This window comes from Triturus cristatus, chromosome 4_2 (assembly GCF_964204655.1).
Source record: "Triturus cristatus chromosome 4_2, aTriCri1.1, whole genome shotgun sequence".
Classification (NCBI taxonomy): Eukaryota; Metazoa; Chordata; class Amphibia; order Caudata; family Salamandridae; genus Triturus; species Triturus cristatus.
Genome location: NC_140586.1, coordinates 316,808,163 through 316,831,684, shown reverse-complemented (window position 1 = coordinate 316,831,684; position 23,522 = coordinate 316,808,163). Strand labels below are relative to the sequence as shown.

Here is a 23,522-nt window from a genome sequence, read left to right as displayed (position 1 = left end):
AGCAAACAAAGTCTGCACCCAGCATGCAGAAGATTTAAAAATGCTCCTGCCAGCTGGGAGCAGACTTTTGATCTGTTTCCCTACCTTCACTGATGCCGGCAGGGAAACGGATCAAAATATTGCTCCCACCTGGAGGGAGCAGCATAAGTAGTTGCTCCCTGCAGGCTGGAGCAATGCCGTCTCCAGCTACATGCGGGGAGCCGGCTGGGATCGCAAGGGCCAAGGGGCACCCCCTGTACCCCCAACAAGTGTATGGTGGGTGCCCTGGGTGCCACGTGCCCCCCCTACCTTTTAAATAACATAAGGTCCTGTGGGCTGTGTACCTCAGGACCTGGCCGCAGGCTAGGTGGCTGTGCAGGGTGGGGGGTGGCTTTAGGTATGGTAATAAAATATTATTTAACGTTAAAAAAACAAACTAGAAATTAACTGAAAAAACAAAAGTAACATTATAGTTAGGTGTGATAATAAAAGATGTTTTTTATTAAAAAAACAAAAAACTTCCAGTTTCACTGAAATAACCAAAGGTTATATCAGTTACATCATAGTTAGGTGAATATGTCAGTGACAACATTAACGTTCTGAGCTAAAACAAAAACCACAGAAATTCACCAGTTATTGTTAGCAGAGCTAACTATATTTTACGGTCCCTCCATGCACTGCTTATGACCACAAGTATTACATCACACATGACATGTTCTAGGACATCATTTATGACATCATTGATGACATCTCAAATGGCATCATTGATGACATCACTGCTATCATCCAAACTTCGTTTCTGCCCATACTGATCTATAAATTAGTATGGCATTAGAGACTTGACAATAATTACAAAATAGCTCAGAAGAACAAGAGGCATTATTAATGCCATCACAGATACAACTCCCCTTAGTTCTAGAAAGCATGGGTATGTGAAACATTGACCCTATACCATATACACTTCACAGGTAGCATAGTTCACATTAACAATCAACCACAGATGTTTGGGAAACCCTCACTGCATACGGTGTTCAATCTGTATACAACTGCTCAGAGAGTTCCAAAAGATACTGAACGTCTGTTTCAAAATGAATGCCTGATTACGGACAGTTTTTTTAGGTATCAAATCCTTGACAGTCACTGAACCTGCATTGAGAAATGAAGCTGATATGAGTAGAGACATGGGTACTGTAAACAGTATTCACTCTATGAAGAGAGTTTACTCTACAATACACTGTTTGCAGGCAGTGAAATGCTCATGAGAAATACACTATAGAGTATTAAAAAGTATCTACTAAGAACAGTGTACATTCTATGCCACGATTGGCAAACAAGACACCATTTACTTAAAATAAGCAATGTCTGAATGTGCTAAATGTTTTACTACATGCAGTCTTCTGAAGCAAAACAAGGACATAGACATAGGTTAGTGCCTGGCACACACAGTCTACTAGGATAAGTTTAAATTGCCATGCTGAGACAATTCTGTCTAATATTTTATGGCTGCGTACAGTACATAACATGTTTTATGTACACTCTTTGCCCTGCTAGAAACTTTTTCTGCACATGATCGTGGCCACGCCTTCTCTGGTGTTTCTGCCCCCATCTCCTCAGCGCCGGCAATGAGGCCCAGCTGCCGATAACTGCTACATCAGGCGGGCTGTTGCCAGGGCAAGGGCCCAATAACCTCTGCAGGGGTATTGTGGTCACCAGAGCTGCACACTAGGTGGCCATCTTGGCTCCCAGCATGGTCATCTCCCCTCGCCAATGTCTGTTTTAGCCACTGTTTTAGTCCAGGCAATAGAAATCAGTGCATTCAATGGTAGCGATTGGGAATACCACGGTACAATCTACAATCTGTTTCTCATGAACAGATTGTCTGATATGCAATAGCTGGCTATAAAATTGTATGCAGCTAGATTTAAACCGGGAAAAACAAAAAATCTATGGCCGAATACTGGAATTAATTTTAGCCACTGGTAAATAATAATTTTGCATTCCAACACATCATTTTTGCCCAATGTGCCACTCCAAGCAGGCATCAGTCATTTGAAAATCGGACTTGATTCTGTCCATTGGAAGAGTCCAACCCAAACTGCCAGCCTTAAATAGGAGGTAACACAAGCAACCCCAGACTAATTAGAGCGGTTTTGGGTCCCGGTCAGGAGGTACAGCTATTCATATTACATCAGGACAAAATCCAAATTGCATATTTCTGAAGCAGCACAGTGGGTGAACACGATGGACTGAATGCATACCAAGTAATTATCAGTGGCTGAGCTTAATCCAAGCAATCTACCAATCTCTTTGTTTGTAGTCTTGCTATAAACAGCTTCAGCCAATATGTTAATATATACTTATAACGGGATTTAGGTCTGCCCCTTGTTCACAAATAATTAGTTTTCTCCTCTATTTCAATTCTATGATCACTGACGTTACTTGATATTCTTGTATTTGCCTACTCTTGGAACATTTAGCTTTTATCTCTATATTTGAACGGTACAAAAAACTGCCAACATCAGGGAATTCTTTTTCTTTGTGGTTTTTGTATAGTATTGGCGATATTAGCACTTTCCTCTCGCGCCTCCGTCCTTCTCTCTCCACCTAACTCTCTCTGCATCGCCCTCTCTCTTCGTCCCCCCTCGCCCCCACCATCCCAGTGAAGCCAAAAGCAGAGGTCAGCCATCTTGGAATGGTATTTTCCATGCGCCCAAGATGGCATTTATGTTGCGTGTTGATACAACGTGGTGACGTGTTTGGAATACTGGAACTTAGGATCCAAGATGGCCAGCTAGAGCTACTAAGCAGTGCCAGTGTGCACAATGCAATTTTACAATGAATAGCAAAAGCAACAGCAGCAACTGGACATTTTGTATGGTTACTTTCTAATTGCCCCCACATTGTGGGATGCAATGTGGCAGCCATCTTTTGACTATAGAAAATAGTATGGAAAATAATTGTTTAGCAATCTTGAAATTTTATTTTCTATTCTTTCAAGGTGACCACCATGTAGTATCTTTTCACAATGTGGGAACCATCTTGGAAGCATAAAAAATAATAATCCAAGAGGTTGGTTCACTGATAATGGCTTTGCTAATGCTTGTACTGCACTGATAACATCAATATCGGCAAATAACAAGGATTGGCAAAGAGAAGTAGATTAATTTTTCCAATGCTTTTCAGTTTGTTCAACATTATTAATCATCATAAATGTCTGCAATGTAATTTGACGTAATTTGTCATGCCACGAAGTAAGAATGAGGGTAAGGCTTTGCAATGTCATGTTAATTGATTTCAGCCCTTTTGCAAGCATTATGTCTGTCCTTTATGGAATGTTTGAAATTCTTGATATGAGTACTCAATATTTGTGAGTGAATTGCCAATCTGAGGGAAATTTGCTTTTAAGTTAGGCATGCTTTGGTATTTTACCAAGCATATATAGCTAATCTCTCTTTTCAGTTATAAAAGTAGGGTATACCAGAAATTAAAAAATCAGTCACATTACTCATAAGAAAAAACGTCTAAGAATTATGTTGTATCAGAATCGTCATGCAATTTGAGTCACACTTATTGTGCTGCACTAGACCGTTCATCATACAAATTCCATGGACTAATTTGCATTGAATTAAAAAACCAATGATCATATTTGATATACATTTGTCATTTATGTTGTATTCGAATAAGTGACACAATTAAATTTACCAGGCATGAGATGGTGAATGAAGGCCCAATCTGACCTGACAATGGTGTGAAAGTGAGGACACCCTTCCTTCCAGCGATTGTGAGCCCTTTTACTGCCCTCACGTGCACAGTCCAGCTGGAATAACTACAATCAGATCAAAACTACAATAATTAGATCACTAAAAGGTAGTATGAGGGTAAGATGCAGGGGAGGAAAAAGATGATCAGTCCTGACCCATCATGCTCACTTCTGGCTCAGTGAACTAACTTTGCAACGCAGAAAAGGAAGCAGAGTATATTGGGCCCACCATACCTACTCAAATACACAAGCGGTTTCTGCAAAGAAAAGCATTGGAAACTCTAGAAGACTGGGCCATGGAGGATATGAAGATTGTCTAGACCGCCAACCAGTTTAAAAGCACTCACTTCCTGTTTAAGGGCTCACTTCCAGGTTGACCTAGGCAGCACAAGTATGTAAACCCCTTAGCTTAGTAAGGAAGCTGCCTTACAGCAATGTGTTTACTTGTATGATTGTTCTGCTTGCCATCTAGTACATCACCCAACTATCCATTCGTCAAGTGTGCTATCTTCTTTCCATTCATGTTCCCTCAGGTTCTTAGTTTGAGTCTGGCAGGGATGTCTCTCAGTTTGTTTGTGGTTTCTGTTGAATTTCTTCTGCTGCTACATTTTCCATTTCCAAGGCCCATAGGTTCGCCATTAGTTCTCTGATGGTGCAAGAGCTCATCAGCGCCTCGGGCCCAAATCCCTCCCGGCAATCAACTCAAAGAACCTCGGAATAGTAATGGACAGGTAATTCACCATGATAGGCCAATTTAATGCAGTCTCTGTCTCTTGCTTCCAGACACCCAAGATGTTCAATAAGATCTTTAAATGGCTCTACAACAACTCTCACAGACTAATCTCCTAGGCCCTTATCATCAGGAAGCTGGACTATGGAAACACACTCTATAATGGAATCAATGACCAACTAACCAGAAGATTCCAGACAATACACATCCAGCAGCCAGGCTCACCTACAACCTCTCATCCTGCATTCACATCACCCTGCACCTCAAAGATCTCTATTGGCTCCAACTCTACAAACGAACGTTCTTCAAACTGCTCATGCACACATACAAAGGATTGCACAACATTGGCCCCACATACCTCAACAACCGTATAAACTTCCTAAAACCTATCAGACACCTCGGCTCAGCCAGAATCCTAATTGCACATACACCCTGCATACACAGGACTAGATCCGGCGTTTGTGATTACTAATACCTAGCTTTAAAGCCTGGAAAGACCTGTCCCTGCATATCAGAGCCTCCTCCTTACTTCCACAAGAAACTGAAGACCTGGCTATTCGCCTAACCCTGAACCTGACTTTGCCTATACCACTGCTGCTTTAGCGCCAAGATACCCTCCCAGATGAGTTGTGCGCTAAACAAATATGCATAACATAACATCTACCCTAGAGCTTGTTAAGCCCTGAAATCAGTATTCCTTATAACGTATATCTGATTACGCTTGCCCTTTATTACACATGCACTATTTTTCTCTTACTCTGCTAACAAAGGCCACGAGGTCCACGTTTATGAAGACCCCACAACTGAACATTCCAACACTGATGGGCAGCTCTTGTTTCTCCTTTGCTTCCCCCATTTTTAGGTCTCGCGAGCCAAAGGCTCGAAGAGACATTTTATATGTGGGCTCCCAAAAGTGCTACCAGGCCAGCCTAGAGCTACAGTGCATGTGCGCGGGCGCGCGCGCCACGTTTACTTTCACATTTGCGGCCGCATGGCCGCTTTGATCGCGATCACTTTCACTTTCGCGCGGCCGCTTAGCTGCGTAGATCCAGCCTCCTCTGCCGGCACACCCACTATTTGGCTCGTATGAGCATACAATTATTCATTTTAGCGCAGGCATGTATGCGACACCGTGATGAACTAACAGTGTAACCGTGAAGGGGTCAAGTATGTGCGGTAGATGTAGTTAAACTGCAACAGTTTCAGAGGTGCATTCCTCGAAATCTGTTGGATGCGTCTCGGAACCTGACGCCAATCTTTGTCCGTAAGGTCTATCTGTAGGTCTTGCCTCCAGCTGTGTCTAATTCTGCACTGCGTCACCCTCCCCATCTTTCCCAGTGCTCTGTACATGTTGGTAAACCTGTGCCTTGTGGAGCTGCACATCAGCAACGTGTGCAGCGCAGGGTCCATGTCAGTCTCAGTTCCCAAGTCAACTCCCCTCCTCACCCCCACCGTCTCCTAAATCGCCGCCTCCCTTCCCACCCTCCTCTTCGCTCCACACACCACTGCACACGACCCCCAGCCAGGAGGCCTAAGAGCCCAGCACCTCCTCTGCAGGCTCCGCTCCACAGCTCCATCTGCTCGGCTGACACTGCAGGAGGCCGCACTGAGGGTCGTCTCTTGATCTTCCCTCCTGCTGGTGATAACCAGCTCCCCCAGACCACGCAGGCTGCTGCTGACTGTGTATTAGTCGTCACCAAGCCCCCACAGTCACTGCTGATGATGAGGAACCGGACTGGTACCGTATGCCTCCTTCAGCTATGCCGCCAGCAGCCACGCAGTCTCGCCACCGGTCTCCTCCGGGAGCCCCGCAGCCAGCTCCTTTGCCTACAGGTTGGGTTAAAGCACTTTGTGTGGCAAAAACAATCACTCCTGCCTGTTCCTTCACTCTGGAGTTGTTGTGAGGGGGTGAACGGGTTCCCGGGGCTTCTGACCCACAGCCCCAGTGAAAACAGTAAGAGACGAGTCTGGCGTCCCCTGCTCCTGTGATTACAGTATTAGCTTACGCCTTCCTCCACAAACCACTACCACAATGTTTTTTCTCCTCTCTAAGAAGCGGCAGTCTTCTCCAAGACATAGCTCCTGCAAACAATGTTATTTTTAACACAGTAATTTGTAGCAATAATCTTTGTCTCTCTTCTCTACACCGGAGGGCAAACTAGCAACCACAAGCTACTTTCAATACATAACAAATGGCTCCATGAAGAAAGTGTATTGCTGCCGAGAACATGCCGATCACACTAAATCATACGCAGTGAGTGGGAGAATGTTTGCTGTTTTAAATAGGTCTTGTTGATCGACGCTAGACAGCGTCATATATGTTTGTAACTAACAGTAGCTGTTGTACATATGCAAAAAAATGCCTTTATATGAAATTCCACCGTTTAACTGTCTCTCGCATCCTAGACAGACTTGCACGCGGCAAAATAATTAGTGAATTATTAAAAATCATATCACATACTCTTCCTAACACTAACCTGACAGACGAACGTGGAGATTCCGGGAAGAAAGTGTGTCACAATTTTTTTAGTGGCTGTACTTTCAAAACAAAACCTCATTTTGCAGAACAATTACTCTTTTTGGTGTGGAAAGGTCATATTAAACAGTAATAATACTCTGGTTGAATCCACCCAATGTATGGAGACAGGGACAGTTACCTTCCACAGCTTCTGGTAAATGCACTGATTTCAAGAGACCCTGCAGCACCCACCTCTGTGTGCATACAGTGTGCATCCCTGCAGTACTGTGTGCTGCCTTACACCACTCGCCTCATTAGCCCCTGTGTGGTGCCCCCAATATTGACACAGGCAGCCTTGCACATCCAACACTGGAAAAATCTTGCCATTCAGGGTGGCATCTATAGCTCTAACTTTCATTAGGTTTCAACTAAACCCTCACCGTGACACTTTACATACAACACATAAAATCACAGCGGCAATCTGTCAACGCTTTGCCCAAAGAGAGCACAATGTTTATAAGCTCAAAAACACTTTTACGCCACTGGAAACAAAATAACATAAGTAAAATACATTATCATTTATAATACCAATAGTTCTAACTTTTTTACTACTTACTCTTAATCAAAAACAAAAACATTTAATTACGCATCCCAAAATGTGTCTGCTTGCTTTGCAAACTTTTTGGGCAAAGCATGCACATGCGTCACAATTGTTTTACAAAGGTTTATTACTGATAATATACAGTGTGTCCATTTAAAAATTGCACTGTGTAATTATTGAGAACTTCAATGGTATTTCTTTTGCTCCAAATGCTGTGCATTTGTACCTTTCAAGCTAATAAATAAAATTAAGCAGGACAAACACAGCAGATGTGGCTAGAAACCTTCAGTATCTGACTTTCAATCTTTTTAGCTGTTTTTTCAATTGCATATATTCCATTTATTATATGACTCATTAGTATTTTTGTTACAAGTTGCTTTTGTTGGCACGTGCAGAGCACTCCGAAGAAGTTGTCACCTCAGGTGCGCGCAGTTGTAACCTTTAACAAGCATTTACAATGCAATGGTCTCGGCATTGGTAAAGTTAGAGCTATTGGCATTGCTCATGACATTATTTTTGCTTATGTTTTTTGTTTTTAAAACATTTAAAGAAACGGCATTGTCATGAGCAATGCCAATAGCTCTAACTTTAACAATGCCGAGACCGTTGCATTGTAAATGCTTGTTCTACTTGCATCTCTGGTGTTGTTCCTAGTATAACATCTTTTCAGAGAGTGGCCTGCAAGAACTGGGACTCTCAATGGATCCCTAGCCTTCAGTCAATCTTCACACTGGCCCATTCACAGCCCTGCCTCGTTCCTCTAGTCCCAATGTTCACTAAATTAGCTGAAAAGGAGATGATAGGTCAGTACTAATATTCAGCTGGATAGAAGGATTTGAGCTGTTCTGTTTCCTCCCAGCCAATTGACAGTCTGAACCAGCTCTTCCCCATTCAGTGGCACTGAAGTCCAAGCGTGAATTCACTCCACAATGTAATGATTCATGGGCCTGCATTACTAAAGTGTACTAAAACTTATTTTGGGTATTTTAAGCATTTTACTTGTCCAGTGATGTCACTTCTAATGACGTATCTTCATGAGAATGCACAGCTGTCAAGACACATGAGAGGGATGTTCCGGTCATGCCATTTCATCAGTGGTTGAAATGAAATTATTGTAGTGTATGTGCTCTTAGCCCCAAAGCACCTGTGTACTACTGGGATGTGTCCTTACTCTCCGAATAACAGGATTGAAATGTCCATTGAGAAGTGCAGGTACTATGGAGCTTATTTACAAGCCCCCTGCGCCACCCCATACGTCACTTTTCCCATGTTAAAAATGACGCAAAAGTGGCGCCAGAGGCTTGTAAATAATCCCCCTTTCTCTTTAAAATTAAAGAAATGCAGTTACTCAGTACAACCCCAGGTATTTACAGCACTGGATGCCATTACATTTGCTAGAGTATTTACACCAAAGATTGTCGAAAACGTGACCTGGAAGCCGAGACCGCATCCGGTGCAAACAATTATTCATTAGCAAATGTTGCTCAGGCAATGATAGTGTTACGCAAGATATACAAGGACATTGCCTTACCTTGTCCGCTGTGTGACTTAACTCCACAGCCAGGTCGGCTCCTGAATTTCCCATTCCAACGATTAGCACCCGTTTCCCCTTGAATCCGTCGGGGAACTTGTACTCTCGGCTGTGGAAATATTGACCTTTGAACTTGTCTATACCTGTCGGTTAAATGTGTAGAAAATGAAAGGTAGAAGTGAAAAAGTTGCAGAGGCAATGCAACATTTTAGATGGCTTATTACGTTTTTGTGTAATTAACGTCATACAATATTCCTTAAGGGTGTACATGTCTTGGACAAAACTATGAAAGTTTGGATAAACAGTATGCATTGCACCATATTTCTAATTGAAAACATTTTTTATCAATAACGTTAAAAAAATTAAAATGTGCACTGTTAGAAGCTTAAGCATATATTTTCAAACATAGGAGCATATTTACAAGGTTAGTGGCAGAGTAAGGCATTAGCCTTCCTGCCTTAACGCTCACTCTGCCACTTCAGAAACGCAGGGCTGCACCATAGCCACAAGAATGTGGTGCAGCCCTGATTCTCCCCCCGCGCTGGCGCTACTCCTAGCAGCCTAGTGCGTACGCAGGCAAGCAAGGGTGTCTGCGTGCAGGGGAAGATTGTTTATGTGCAGAAGGTTCCCCTTCCTGCACATAATCTTTAAGTGCTGTTTTGTAACTTCAATATGTGCTGCTTAATGCAGCACACACAGAAGTTTCAAAATGGCATTGTTAAAAAAGTATTGTTTATGTCCAGGAAGGGGAACCTTCCTGTACACAAACAATCATTGGCATTTTGCTGTTTTCATGTGTGCTGCACCACGCAGCACACATGAAAACGGCAAAAGCGAGGACAAATTAAACATTTCTTCTCGTTACGCCAGGGTAAGACCAGGTTTTCCCTGGTCCTAATTCTGGTGCTGCCTCCTATTTACGCCTCCCTTGTACATAGGGGGCAGAGTCAGAATCAATAGGGATTACGGTATAACGTGCACAGCAACCCCCATTGCCCTCCCCTTCACGCTAAGCAAAGCGTGAAAGGAGGCCTTATTCACAAGGCAGCGTTGAGCCACATTGAGAGGCTTACTGCTGCTTTGTAAATAAGGCGAAGCCCCTATCGCCACAGGAATGACGTTCCCGTGGTGATATGGGCTTGTAAATATGTCCCTCAGTTGCATTGGCCTAGTTATTGAGCTGTAATAGTTTAACTCTACTGAAAGCTCCCAAAAATCTCCCAACTCTTCTCCTTCCCAACTAATCTCAACACTAGATTTGACATTAAACCTTTACTAGCCTTAATGTTAAGCTGTATCTTTGCCTCTATTCAGCCACCAGACCTCAGCCCCATTTACCTTACTATTGACACTTGACACATTAAGCCCTCTAATAATAAAGGATATAATCCTACCAGGTAAGGAATCCTTCATAATAGATAAATCAAGCCGTATGATAACAGCGGATATCAGCCTACCAGGTAAAGAATCCTTCATAATAGACAAATCAAGCCATATAATAATAGCGGATATCAGCCTACCAGGTAATGAATCCTTCATAATAGACAAACCAAGCCGTATAATAATAGTGGATATAAGCCTACCAGGTAAGGAATCCTTTGTAATATACAAATCAAGCCGTACAATAATAGCGTATTGTCAGCCTACCAGGAAAGGAATCCTTCATAATAGACACATCAAGCTGTATAATAATAGCAAATATCAGCCTACCAGGAAAGGAATCCAAAGGAAAGTAGGGCTCAACATGATGTCCAATGCAAAGAAGGACAGCATCAAAGATGGCTGACTCTTGTTTTCCATCCTTCTCTGTGACAATGTCCCACTGGCCTGAGGTGGTGAAATCTGGACGTTTTCTCACACTGCGAACTATGGTCTTTTTTTAGGGAATAAACCAAATCCTAGTCATTAGGTATGAACAAATATATAAGAATTATACAACAGCATTATAATTTCCTATACATGACATTTAACAATCGGTATGGATCATAATGCTGATTCCATACTGTAATTTTTATTTCCAGTCGTACTAACAAACCCAACCTGATGTCCAAAGTAACTCTTATATGCAAAACATTTCCCTTTTTGTCTATTATGTCTTCCTAACTTTGACTTAGAGATGGTTAGATAAATTCAGTAGCGTTTCTAGTAAAACTATTTCCTAATAGTACACCTAGGCTACCTGCCAAACCCTCCACTGCCTTCACCCAGCCCAGTCCCAGACTGGAACCTCTTCTGTATTTTAATCTTTTACTGCATTGAATCGTCTCTACTTTTCTCCATGAGGATCTTCTTTCATTGCCTCTTGCATAACACTCAAAGAGGGTTCATCTAGTTTATGGACAAGTAAATTCTCTTATGATGCTTATGTTTTACATGACAGGTGTCCGATAGTGATCGGCTCAGAATGTAAAACGGAATATCAAGCATAGGAATATGGTAGTTTAATATTGAAGACCGACTACCATGGGAAAAAATGCTGGAAGGTAAGTGCATATAGAGGAGGTATAATATATTCCCTGGGCTGATTTTAGTCCCGGGTACCACATCCCTTGGGCCCGCCCTTTGTGCGGCCCCCTTCCCAGGCTGATTTCGGCCCTGGTGAACCCATACCCCGGGGCCTAGCCACTCCGTTGGGGACAGCGGGAGTAAGCCTCAAGGCTATTGCTGGAGCCGGCCCTGGGATGTGGCGGTCTCCAGGGCCATCTAGGGCTCCAGGAGGGGGGCTGCGAGGCTCTCCTCCAATGTTAACTTGAGCTTAGGGGAGGTGGTGGTCCCCGTGCCCAGGCATCCGCAACGGACCTAACTTTATTTTGTGTTTGGGCCCTGGAGAGGTGGCGGTCCCCTGGCCTGTGGGGGCAGGCAGGCCCCCTCACATTCCCATTTAGTGCCCTGGAGAGTTGGCAATCACCAGGGCTGCGGGGGGTCTGTAAGGCCTCCCTGCTTCATTTTTTTAAATAACGTATGTGCCCCAAGGAGGTGGCAGTCCTCAGGGCAGTGGGTGAGTCTGTAGGGCCTCCTTCACATTTCTTCAAAAACACAGTGTGCCCTGGGAAGGTGGCAGTCCCTGGGGCAGCGGCGGGGGCGAGTAGGCCCCTCACATTTACAGTGTTCATTGCCCCAGGGAAGGTGGCAGTCCCCGGGGCTAGGGGGGCCGAGCGCTCCCCATATTTTTATTGTTTACAGCCCCAGGGAGTTAGTGGTCCCTGGGGCTTTTCCGTAGACATATGCACTGGAGAATGAGATCTGCAGCACGTCATGGACACGTCAATCAGATAAGTAGAGATACCAATTTAGTAAACATTGTACAGCTTAGCATTACCGCCTTTTGTGGACAACTTGGATTCTTTACAGGTTTTGTGTATTTTTTTTTTTTTTTTGTAGCTTTTCTGGAGTGGCGAGGCTTGTGCCCGTAGGAGAGGTAAGAGCCCGATACAGTGAAAGCATGGATTGAGAGCCGGCGTTTAACAACCTGGCAAGGAACCTCCAGACATGACGTGTGGTGACCCGAAAGCAGGTGAGTGAAAAGATAGGGCAGAAGACATGCACGTCAACTCTTAAATCTGTGTGACAACCTTTATCCAGGGTTTTGCTCCACCCCATCTTCAAACATGATAGGGAGTTGAGCAGTCTACCACCTACCTGGGGCTAGCTACTACAATGAGGGGGGCGAGGTAGCCCCCCTCATTGAGTCATGGATCGCCCTGGGGGACCTTCATCCTCCAGGCCGGCTCCTGCTATCTTCCGAGGGGTCCACTGACTGGGAGGTAACTGTTTGCTTTTGCTTGGTGTGAGCTGACAAATCCCGCCAAGTAAAAGCAAACATAACTCTGCTTTCTGCAAGCCGAAGCTGTCGAAAAGCTCTAGCTTGCAGAAAGTGGACTTTTTATCTGTTTCCCTGTGGACAAATATGCATGCAGGAAAACAGATGAAAACATTGCTGTTACATCAGCCCTCTGTCTGTGAGAGCAATGCTGACTTCCGCAGGAGGCGATGATCTGGCTTGGACGGGGGGGGGCCTTGAGGCTAACCCCGTGGTCCGATTGCACACAGGTGACATGGCTGATCCCCTCTCTCGGGTCTATTTAGACGCCAGGTTACCTCCATCACCCAGGGCCCAGCTTTATAAATAATTAATTTAAAATAGGTGAGGGGTGCACGTGGCCCTCCTGTCCACGCCAATTGCAGCCCCAGGGACCCCATCCTCTGGCACACAGCTATTCCACTATGAGAGGAGGGCTCATGACCCCCCTCCTCAGACAATTTTGGCCCCAGGGACCCCATCCCCCAGGGCTCAGCCATTGTACTATGGGAACAGGGCCATAAGGACCCCACCCCTTGTGCTGATTTCAGCCCAAGGACCTCATTCCGGCCATGTCACCTGGGTGCCCCCAGGGTGCAGGGGGAATGCAGGGGAGCCTTATGGCCCCAGCGGTTCCAGCTGGCTCCTTGCCTCCTGCATGAGCTGGCATTGCTCTGACAAACAGGGGGCTGCTGAAAGTAAGTTCTCTGTCTGTCAGAGCAATGTTTTCATCTGTTTCCCTGCACACATACTTTGCCTAAGATGTTTGACTGCTATGACTTGCAGAAATTAGAGTTATATTTGCTTTTGATTGGCAGGAGCTGGCAGCTCCCACCAAGCAAAAGCAAACAGCTACCTCTTAAAGATAGGCAACTCAGGAGGTAGCAGGAGCTTACCCTGGGGAGTAGCGGTTTTCAGGACCATATACAAAACAAAAAAGTCTAAGGGCCTTTGAAAGTCACCTAGACCTATGATGACCTAAGTGCCTATAAGTACACTAAGAAACTAACCCTACACAGGAAGTCCTACCTTAAAGGATGGAATCCCATCACTCACCAAAGTGACATGCTTCATCATCTGGGTCCTCCTCCCGGCTGTAAAACCTAGTACAGCCGAGGGCTACAGCCTCCTCACTAAGAGGGAGGAGCACAGGGATGTTTTTTAGTGTGATCACTATCCTACGGGTTCCTAAAACCCAGAATGAAGAGCTTTTGTTATAGAATGTGAGTGATGAGCGCAGTGCAAACTAAAGCAGTAAATGTGCTGATGTGAACTAAAACTGACTATCAGGAGGCATAGAACTATTTATTGATTGTCTCATGATGTCAGGATTAAAAACAGTGCAAAGAGGCAGTTTTAACAAAATAACTGCGGCCGTGGTCTACATGTTTCAGCTATCATGACCCTTTTGATGTCTAGCTTTCTTCAGGACCTAGATATAAATTGCTACTGCGTGTGCTCAAAGAAACAAAGGTGTAACCAAACAATATTTAAGATGGAAACGATACAACCTATACCACACTAGATCTCAGATAGATGGTCTATGTGTATAAGTCAGCCCAACTCTTGCGAGTAAGTGACAACACATCACCTGGCAACAGCTCAGGATGTGAGGCAACGCTCTCTCCGTCGGTACCCTGGGCTGTACAAGGTTGCACAGAGCCACAGACCTAGGTCAGCTCCCACCAAAAGTTAGAAAACAAAATGGTGGTTTTCCGAATCAGGTTCACTCTGGGACCCCACCATCACATATAGGGTGTCAGGGTATTCCTAGCCTGCCCTCTTTTCTTTGTAAGTGTTTTTTGTGGGGCTCGGCTGAAGCCTAGTCCCAGGATTGCTGGCAACACTTCATGGTTGACGAGTGGCAGCCAATCAGATATCAGTGCGGGGACTGTCGGTTCCTCGGAGGATCTGCTACCCTATGCATACAAATTTGGTTTTCCCCTTAATATTTGCAAAACTATTGAACAGATCTGAACTTGCTGCAGTTCCGTTCACCAGCTTGGACTGTAGTCATGTGTAAAATCTCTTCGGGAATTAACATGGGTAAACCCTGTTTTGGGACCCCCCCTTTTCCTTAGCCCCGCTTGACGGATCACCACGAAACTTTGAAGACAGCAGCTGAAGTAAGCATTGTATTAGTTGTGAACAGTTGGCAGGGATTAGTTAAATGACTCCAAAGTTATTTGCAAAACAAAAAATGCTCTCGGTCCTAATTATAACTACCTACTGGCTTCCACCAGTACAAGCATATATAAATACCATCTGCATAGGTTGTGTATAAAAAATCTCTACATCCGTAACTTTCGATATTTTGTCCCTTGATATTCTGTCTATGATAATAAGGTGCTGCAAAATTCCCTACTCCATATTTAAGAGGCACAATCATCCTTGAGAGACAGATCAAAGCCAGTTTTTCACGATACCAACTCATTATTTTATCACAATTTATGTACATTAATTGCACGGGAATGTATTGTGTGTTGACTCTGCATGACACCTCCTGAACTAAAATACCGGACAAATAATTCCTCTTTTGCTCTTTTCAAAGAGCTATTTCCGTTTGCAGTATTTGGATTATCAATTCCAGGAAATGTATGTGCGCAAGGGATTTCCTTATCTAAGCCTTTTAACAGTGTTAACAGTATGCTCTGTAAATGATTTGTATTTCACCAGATAGAAAGCCATAAAAAGTATATTTTTCTTTTTGCATGCTAAAACATATATTTAGCACACTACGCATTCACCTATGAATTTTACAGGCGTACAACACTGTGTGGGGGGTTCTTCTAGTATCATCCTGAAGAATGCCCAGGACTGATATAGGCCAATGCAGTAGGGCAGAAATATCTTGCCGTTTTTGAATTAGGGTCATAGGACCACAATATCCTGTTTACCCCTTCCCATATATTTTTAACCATTCCCACAGACACTATTAATAAAGGGATTCCTTGGGGTGAATGAGGGATTTTTATTAAATATTAAAAAACCCCGAAAATATCAAGACTTCTCAAAAGAGCTCCCTGGAATACGGTCGAGCCCATCCTGACCTTTAGGAGTCAGGGTGAACTCGATGATGCAGCATGCTACTACTAGAGTGGGTGAGGGTTACTTAAAGAACAATAGTTTTCCTTTTCGCATCTCTAGGTGAAGTGGAGTATAGGTGGATTATGTTAATTCTCCTTAAATCACTGTGATACTTTTTAAGGGAGGATACTATTTAGGTAAAGTTATTTCATTTGGAGTATGTATCCCCTTTCCTTTCAATCTTGAAAGGACCTCTCTACCCGTTGCGTGTTCTGGGAGTCTCCTCTGGATCCCACTTATTAATGATAGGTTTCATCAATAATCAGCAGCAGCTTGAATGGGTAACCAATAAGCTCTTTGCAAATTGTTTGATGATGCCACAGCCCAGCCTTATGACATGACTTCTTATGTTAACATTGTGAACCACAGTCTGATAATCAGAATACAAGTGTCAAACAAGAAAGTGGAAAATGTGCATGATTTGCTTATAGCAATGGCTGAGCCAATCAGTGCAAAGGCCACTTCTGAAAAAAAATGGTTTAATGGCACATATGTTTTGTATTACAATGAAATATGACCATATAATTGTGTGAACCAATGAGACTTTAACACATGAACTGGTAAGGTCAGATAAATATGTCCTAGCTTTCTACATAAAATATTGGAAAAGAATGAAAATGAAGGCTGGCTAAGTCTCAGCTGTCTCAGAAACAGTCCTCTTTGTTCTCACCTTGAACTGGATGTGCTTGAGAAGGTCAAAATGTTTTGCGTACATTCGGTAGTAATCCATCAGTTTGTGATTGTGCAGGAAGTTGGGGAAGCGATCAGGCATAGGAAAGTCGCTAAAACAGCTCATCTCCTTGGAGGTGTTGCTGACCACAGACTTGTAGATACTGGCCCGGCCATCTTCTACATGTTCCTGAATTAGATATTCAAATCAAAAAGAGAATTAATTAAACAATGTAGCAAATGCACTCTCTCTCTCTAGCAAAATGAAGTTACCGCACAAATTGCAATATTGGAAACATGACCAAATGCACATGAAGGCTCAGAAATAAATAGCAGACTGTGTAAATCCTGCAGACTAGGTTTGCTGAACAGTTGTCTATGAAGGTGGGATTCATGCCAACAATTCTGGTCCACCACTAAGTATGATGATTGCTAATGAGATTCATTATATTTAAATTAACTGAATTTGGAGATTCCAGAAGGGCGGGCCTGAATTAATCCTTCTTCAACCAAAGTTTGTGATACTCACTGCAACTGCAGGCAAATAGGTTTTCCCATCTCTTGAATCTCAGAGGTTGAATTATCACCAAATCTATGATATTTGCATAACAGTAAGTTTATTCAGATCTTAACACAGATCACAAGTCTTTTCAATCATACCACTTTGGTACTCTAACATGTTTAACTCTTGTGCAACGTGAACACAGAGAAGGTTTTTAAACATTGCTATGCCATACCTTTCTACTCTAGAGCTGAAATACTACTATCGCATTTAGATGCTTCCCTCAAAGGGCTATGGGTGCTGACCCCGTATTATCCTATCCTAATGTCTGAGGGCTGGTATTTTTGGCAACAGTTGAAGAGTCTTCTTAGTGCAGAGAAAGGGTATGATACCCCCAGTAAGATCCTCAGGCTCCAAATTGCAACAAAAAGCCAAGAGGCGCAACCAGATGTAATTGCATGATAAAAGGAAAACAATCTGAAGTTCAGGAAAAAACCTTTCATAGTATCAACAAGATATGCAGAACTGACCTAAATAAACATTAATCCAGAAAAAAAAGATAAGAGCACAAAGGAAGCCCAAGAAATCCAGCAAGCAAGTAACAATCAGAGTTTATACAAGGTGAACTCAATTTGGTCTCCTTATATAGGAACATTTAGGAAGCAGACCTGCAAAACAAAGCAGAAAGTAGTATTCTCTCATATTGACTAAGAAAATATTCAATGGCAATAAGAAAATCATAATCTATTTTACTACTGAAAACCTGCAGTGGAATTCAGGGTACATGAAAATGTAGGCCTCACAATGCCAGCAGTATTACAGAGATGCTGCAGGCTGGACTCCAAACTCAGGTGTCACAGAAACTCTGGCCCAGGATCCCACACTTAGATGATAGAGGCAGCGCATATGCCATTCTTGGTCTCCGGGTGTCAAGAGATACTGCGCAGAAGCATGGCCTGAATCCAGCAAAACATATGGGCTTCAAGTTTACTGGTATTTTATAGAAAAAAACAGCTGACAAGGAAAGGACCACAGGTTGCTTCAGCCGGTTCCCAAGAACAGTCACAAGCCCTTCCAAGCAATGAGAAACTGTAATTTTCATCTATGATACTGGGAATCAAAGATTTCTTGTACTTTATTCATGGTTTACTATCCACAATAGCAAGAAGAAGTCTTCTCAAATGAGTGTTTCCTCACCTTTCTTAAGAGATCTTAGTCGAGAGATATGAAAAGAAGGATGTATCTTTGCAGAATATGGAAGTTTAAATCTGTTACTAACTGGATTGATAATCATAGAAACGCTAAATGGGCCGTGGTACCTGGGAGCATGCTTGTCTTATGGATGGAGGAAGCCAGACCTTATCACCTCTCTTATAGGCAAAAGCTGGATGTCTGTGTCAATTGGGCTGATAGTTTTGTTTAAATTTTGCAGTTTTTAGATTGGAATAAGGAGTGGTCTGGTATGACTGATGTCAGTTAAAATGCTTTGAACTGCAGGCCCAGGTTTCAGGAAGTTGGTGATCTCTGGAAATATGTGAGGACATAATCCATTTAAAGCAATGAATGGTGAGTATTCTGTTATAGGTAAATCCACCTAAAAAAAATATGGAAATTATATCCAAGAGTTTCCTTGTTAAATTGGGGATTTAGTAGAGGACCAGTATTCGTCTGAGTTTCAGCTCGACTCTTAGCACAAACCTCACAAGTAGTAACATAGTTGGAAACGTCTCGTGGGATCCTAGGCCACCAGAACATAATAATTTTTCAATAGTTTTCCTTCCTTTATGTGCAATCATGACGTGGCTGTAGCACCAATCTTTGAAGATCCTTGGAAGGAATTAATAGTTTATTCTTGTAGAAGATCAATTTATTTTTAAGACTTTAAATGAGAGAATGCTTGCCAAATTGATACTTTTGAAGTTCCTTAGTCTAATGGCAGACTTGAGCAAGGAAAGTGGGTGCTCAAACTTGAGTTACAATAGTAGTAGATAGATGGAAGAAATGTTACCTCAAGTTGAAAGAAAATTATTTCAGACTATTGTCTAGACAGACTTTTGGCTACAGTTTTATGGATTCAAGATACGCAAGTTATGGAAAAGCTGAATTGTTGAAACAAACTCCCACCTATCTTGTCTGCTATTCCTGCATTCAGCTGTTTCAAAACCTACACATTATGATGATCAGTATGGACAGAAGCCTTGAATTGGGATCATAGAAGAAAATGTGTCTACTCTATGAAGGCTTCTTTTATATCCAACAATTCTTTTTCTAATACAGAACAATTATCTGCTGGTGTAAATTTCCTGGAGTAAAAGGTGATGGCATGTTCAAACTTATTGTGTCAACCCTGTATTAGATTAGCCCGGTTTGAGGTGTCTGTTCAGAGGAATAAAAGCTTGGATACATTGGAGTGGCCTGAGTGGTTTCAAGTTTCCACTTGATCGAGCGGGAATTTCTTTTTATTTGTAGGGGTGCATTATAATAATGTGTAGAACGCATTCCCATATATTGATCAGGCTTGGAAACTGAACTCTCAACTGACTATAGAATATTAAAGTGTATGATTTAGTAAGAATTTTACTGTATAGGTTATGAATTTTACTAATGCACATGAGCATTATTACTCATAACAACGGAGAATGTAAATCTGGTAATGTTTAAAAAACAAAAGCTGAAAAGATTTTACTGCTTGTATCTATGCGAAATATAGTTAAGATTTTAATTAACTAAACAATAAACATTTGTTATCATTATCATTTGTATATAATCTTGCAAATTTTGTTAACATGAGGTTTTAGTAAGTGAAACATATTAACGCAATTATGCGACATGCTTTCATTTATGGATAACTGTCATGAAGAATTACGAGGAAATGAATGTAACTAGCAGAAAACGGTATCATGTAAAACTCGTGCTGTGAGGTGACACTACATGTATATTTAATGTGTTTCCTGTTTGTAGGTAAATGTATAAATTGAAATGCTATATTGATTATATGAATTGTATTGCTGAAAGTGGCAAGTTGTTATTTTGGCTAAAGTCGTAGGCCCGAAATGCAAGTTCTTGAAAACTCTTGCTTTAGAATTAATAGTTGAATTTCATGTGTACTGGAGAATCGGTTTCTCATGTTTCTATCCTAGGTGGAAAAGCATTCTCTAGGAAAAGTAATCTCTTTTTTTTAGTAGCTAGACAAGGAGAGAAGAAGTTACAATTACATGGTTTGTAGGTGATAAAGACAGAGACGGTTAAAACCGGGAGAAGGCATGGGAAACATTGTTGCGAAGTAGGTACATGGACAACACCATGGTAAAGTACGTCCAGACCTGCACCCGGAGTGGATGGCATGATATGAGATGCATTATGGGAATGTTACCTGAAGATAGGGAAAGTGCCCACTTCTTTCTTGCCTTCAGAGAAAGAGTATCTCAGAACGAGCTTTTGCTGTGCGATATTGACTTTATGGTACTTAACCCATTGATGGCAGAGCTACTCTGATCCAGCGGTAATTTCATGGTAATTTCTCAATGCAAAACCCCATTTACCTCTAGTTTACCGCTTAAAGGTGATGGATCTTGGCCACCGTGTATCATCATCAGGAGACTTTACATGACACTTTAAATGCAAATATTATTTAAGGCAATAAAGAGAGTAATGAGCAGTTCTAAAGGGTTTTATTTTCTAGTCACAAGTTAAGTTTCTCTGATTCTTTACTCATTAATCAATTTTCAATCAGGTTACAGAATTGAAAATAGCAAAAATAGAATTAATACAGAACAAATTATAGATTGCATACAAAGCACTTAATAAAGGAAAGGGAATGAGGCATAAAATGTCAGTCAGAACTCTTTAAAGAGTTCCAGGAAAAATATTCAATAGTGAGTTTTGCAAGGCTAATCAATAATTAATAATTGGCAAAAATCTCCCATAAAGAGACATAAATGCATAAGACAAATAAATCTTTTTAAAGCCAGTTAGTCAAAAGCATAAAACTTAAAGTTGTATTATCTCTCAGCTGCTCTCAGCTGCTCTTTCTCTGCGCTCGTCTGTTCATCTCTGCTCCTCTGTGTCTGACACAAGCTGCTCCTTGAATGGCCCTCTCTTCACAAGACCACAGAAGCTGTGATCTGACAAAAAGCAAGGCCAGCCTACACCTCCCTAAAATATGTGGACAAGGCCTCCTCCTCCCTCTATGTCTCCTTGGACGCAATCTCCACCCAAGTCTGCACCCGTGACGTTCACGTACCTAACCCAAATGATGTCTGGTCAGATCTGCTCCCCCCACACCTCCTAAGGGGTCATTATTTGTACCATAATTCTTTGCTGACTATACTAACAATATTGCAGTTTCAGTGGAAACTCGCACTGTGATTCGTTGTCACAGGTGACATAGGGATCTTACCATCCTGTTCTCATCGCAAGTGCAACCCATACCGGTTCTGAAAATAGGGGCTTAATGCTAAGAACAATATACATAACATGTATCAATAAAAATATCTCTTGCAACATCTTAAGCGACAAATGTATCAATCTATTTCCGTCTCGCTTTCAATCGCACACAGGGATGACACTCTCCCAAAAACACTGGTACGTTGGCACGGTGACAGGAGTGTACAGATCATTGTGGCCTTGACCCATGTGTCTTCACTTCAGGCACTTGGCAGTTCATGCAGCAGACACATTCTTCTGCGCATGCATCTCTCATTCAGCACACTGCTAACAATTCTCAGCCATGCTGGCTTCTTAGGCAGCCATTTTATTGTGGGCCCAAAATGTATACTAAAACAAACACAAAAGAATATTAATTTATGAAGTAAAACCCATTATGTTCACCTCCCACCATTCTAATACCCTGTATTAATTATTACCTAGCGAAAGCTATTAATTTAAAGCATTTTTTTTTATTATTAGTGGACAACATGCAAAATGTGCAATGTACAATATAGCATAAACATTCACCAGTGCAAATTTTCAAAGCATAAACAGTTAATACATGCTAATAGCAACATGCTCTAATGTGTTAGATTGCTTTTCATGCTAATTGCGTTTGCCCCACTTGTATTGTTGGTGCATGGCTGATTAATTAATACATATTATAAGAAAGATGTGTTATGAACTGAATATGCATTGTCTAAATATGCAACAAAGCCAAAGTCTCTTGAGACGGGAACAGAGGAACAAAGGTCTTTCATGCAGAGGAGACGGGAAGAAACATTCCATTCCTTATCTCAAGGGTAGAGAGACCACAGTGAGCCTTCCAAAGGAAACTGAAATCACAAGTTTTTTTCTACACTGCAAAATGCCTGGTATTTCAGCACAATTATGTGCTACTTTAAAAGTAAAAAAAAAAATATTCTCTAAATTAAATATACATTCTATAGTGAGGTTAAATCTAAACTAAACACATTTAAACCACCCTGGATTAATGAATTGAGCATGGGCTTTAAATGAAAGCATTTCAGACTGAAAGCATTATGACCATGTCTCATTTCATGTTTTCACTTGCCATGTGTTTCCACTTGCACCAAAATCTGCATGCCATTTTTAAAATGCAGTCTGTCTGAAACACAAAAACAAAGCAATGCCTGAATCTAGGTGAAATCTAAACTACATCAACTCCATAGGGAGACTCCACCCACTGACACCTTTTTCCTTTCCATTGAAAATGCCTATGTAGCGAGGTCACCTTAGAGCTAGAGTAGGGATAGATTTAATGCTTTTTACTCATCAACCCTTGATGCAGGGGAACTTGGACTCATGCTTCCTGATTTTCTGTATCCTAATTCTTGAATTAATATTTTTTTTATGCTTCTCTGTCTAAATTGGATGCGTAGATTTGACTTCATGCTAATTCTGTCGTATTTCTACACCCTCCTGTTGAGGTGTCTTTATGTCCAATTATTTTTGACTTCATAATAAATTAACTAACCACATTTAGTTGTCTGTGAATATTTATGCGGTAAAGGAGAATTTTAGGTTAAATGATTGTGTACTAACAATTTTCTCCCCTTTACACGTCCATGCTGCAAAAAGGAACCATCAGTTTGTGCCTCTAGAACAGATCTAGAACTAATGGGTCCAGCCCTTTCAGTCTTGTTCTTCTTCAGAAGGTCAGAGATTTGTGTAACTGTTTTGGAATATTCTGAATACATTTACACTAATAATTCACCACGTCTATAAAGCTTTGAGTCTCTTTCATAGAAGTTGGAATAGCACATTGTAAATTTTCTTTTACATTTTGAGTATCATTGACAATAACATACCAGATACTAGACTGAGCATGTGTCAACGATGCATTTCTCTAGTTTGGCCAGTAATTTATGTTCCCTCAGATGACAAAGCACCTCTGTAGTGTGATAAGGGTGCTCTTCCTGATTCTTTGAGAATACAAGAATGTCATCAACATAGA

General features: G+C 41.9%; 1 protein-coding gene across 4 annotated transcripts in view; it reads right to left on the bottom strand.

Annotated features, from left to right (window-relative positions):
- Nucleotides 1-23,522, bottom strand: part of LOC146833782 (dimethylaniline monooxygenase [N-oxide-forming] 2-like) — a 343,718-nt gene that overhangs the window by 190,538 nt on the left and 129,658 nt on the right. For all 4 annotated transcript variants that reach the window (XM_085601656.1, XM_085601657.1, XM_085601658.1 and 1 more), the window contains exons 3-5: nt 16,616-16,804; nt 10,770-10,932; nt 9,060-9,202 (exon numbers count right to left, since the gene is read on the bottom strand). In XM_085601656.1, coding sequence (XP_085457782.1) covers nt 9,060-9,202; nt 10,770-10,932; nt 16,616-16,804 — 495 coding nt within the window. The remainder of the gene's footprint in view (nt 1-9,059; nt 9,203-10,769; nt 10,933-16,615; nt 16,805-23,522) is intronic.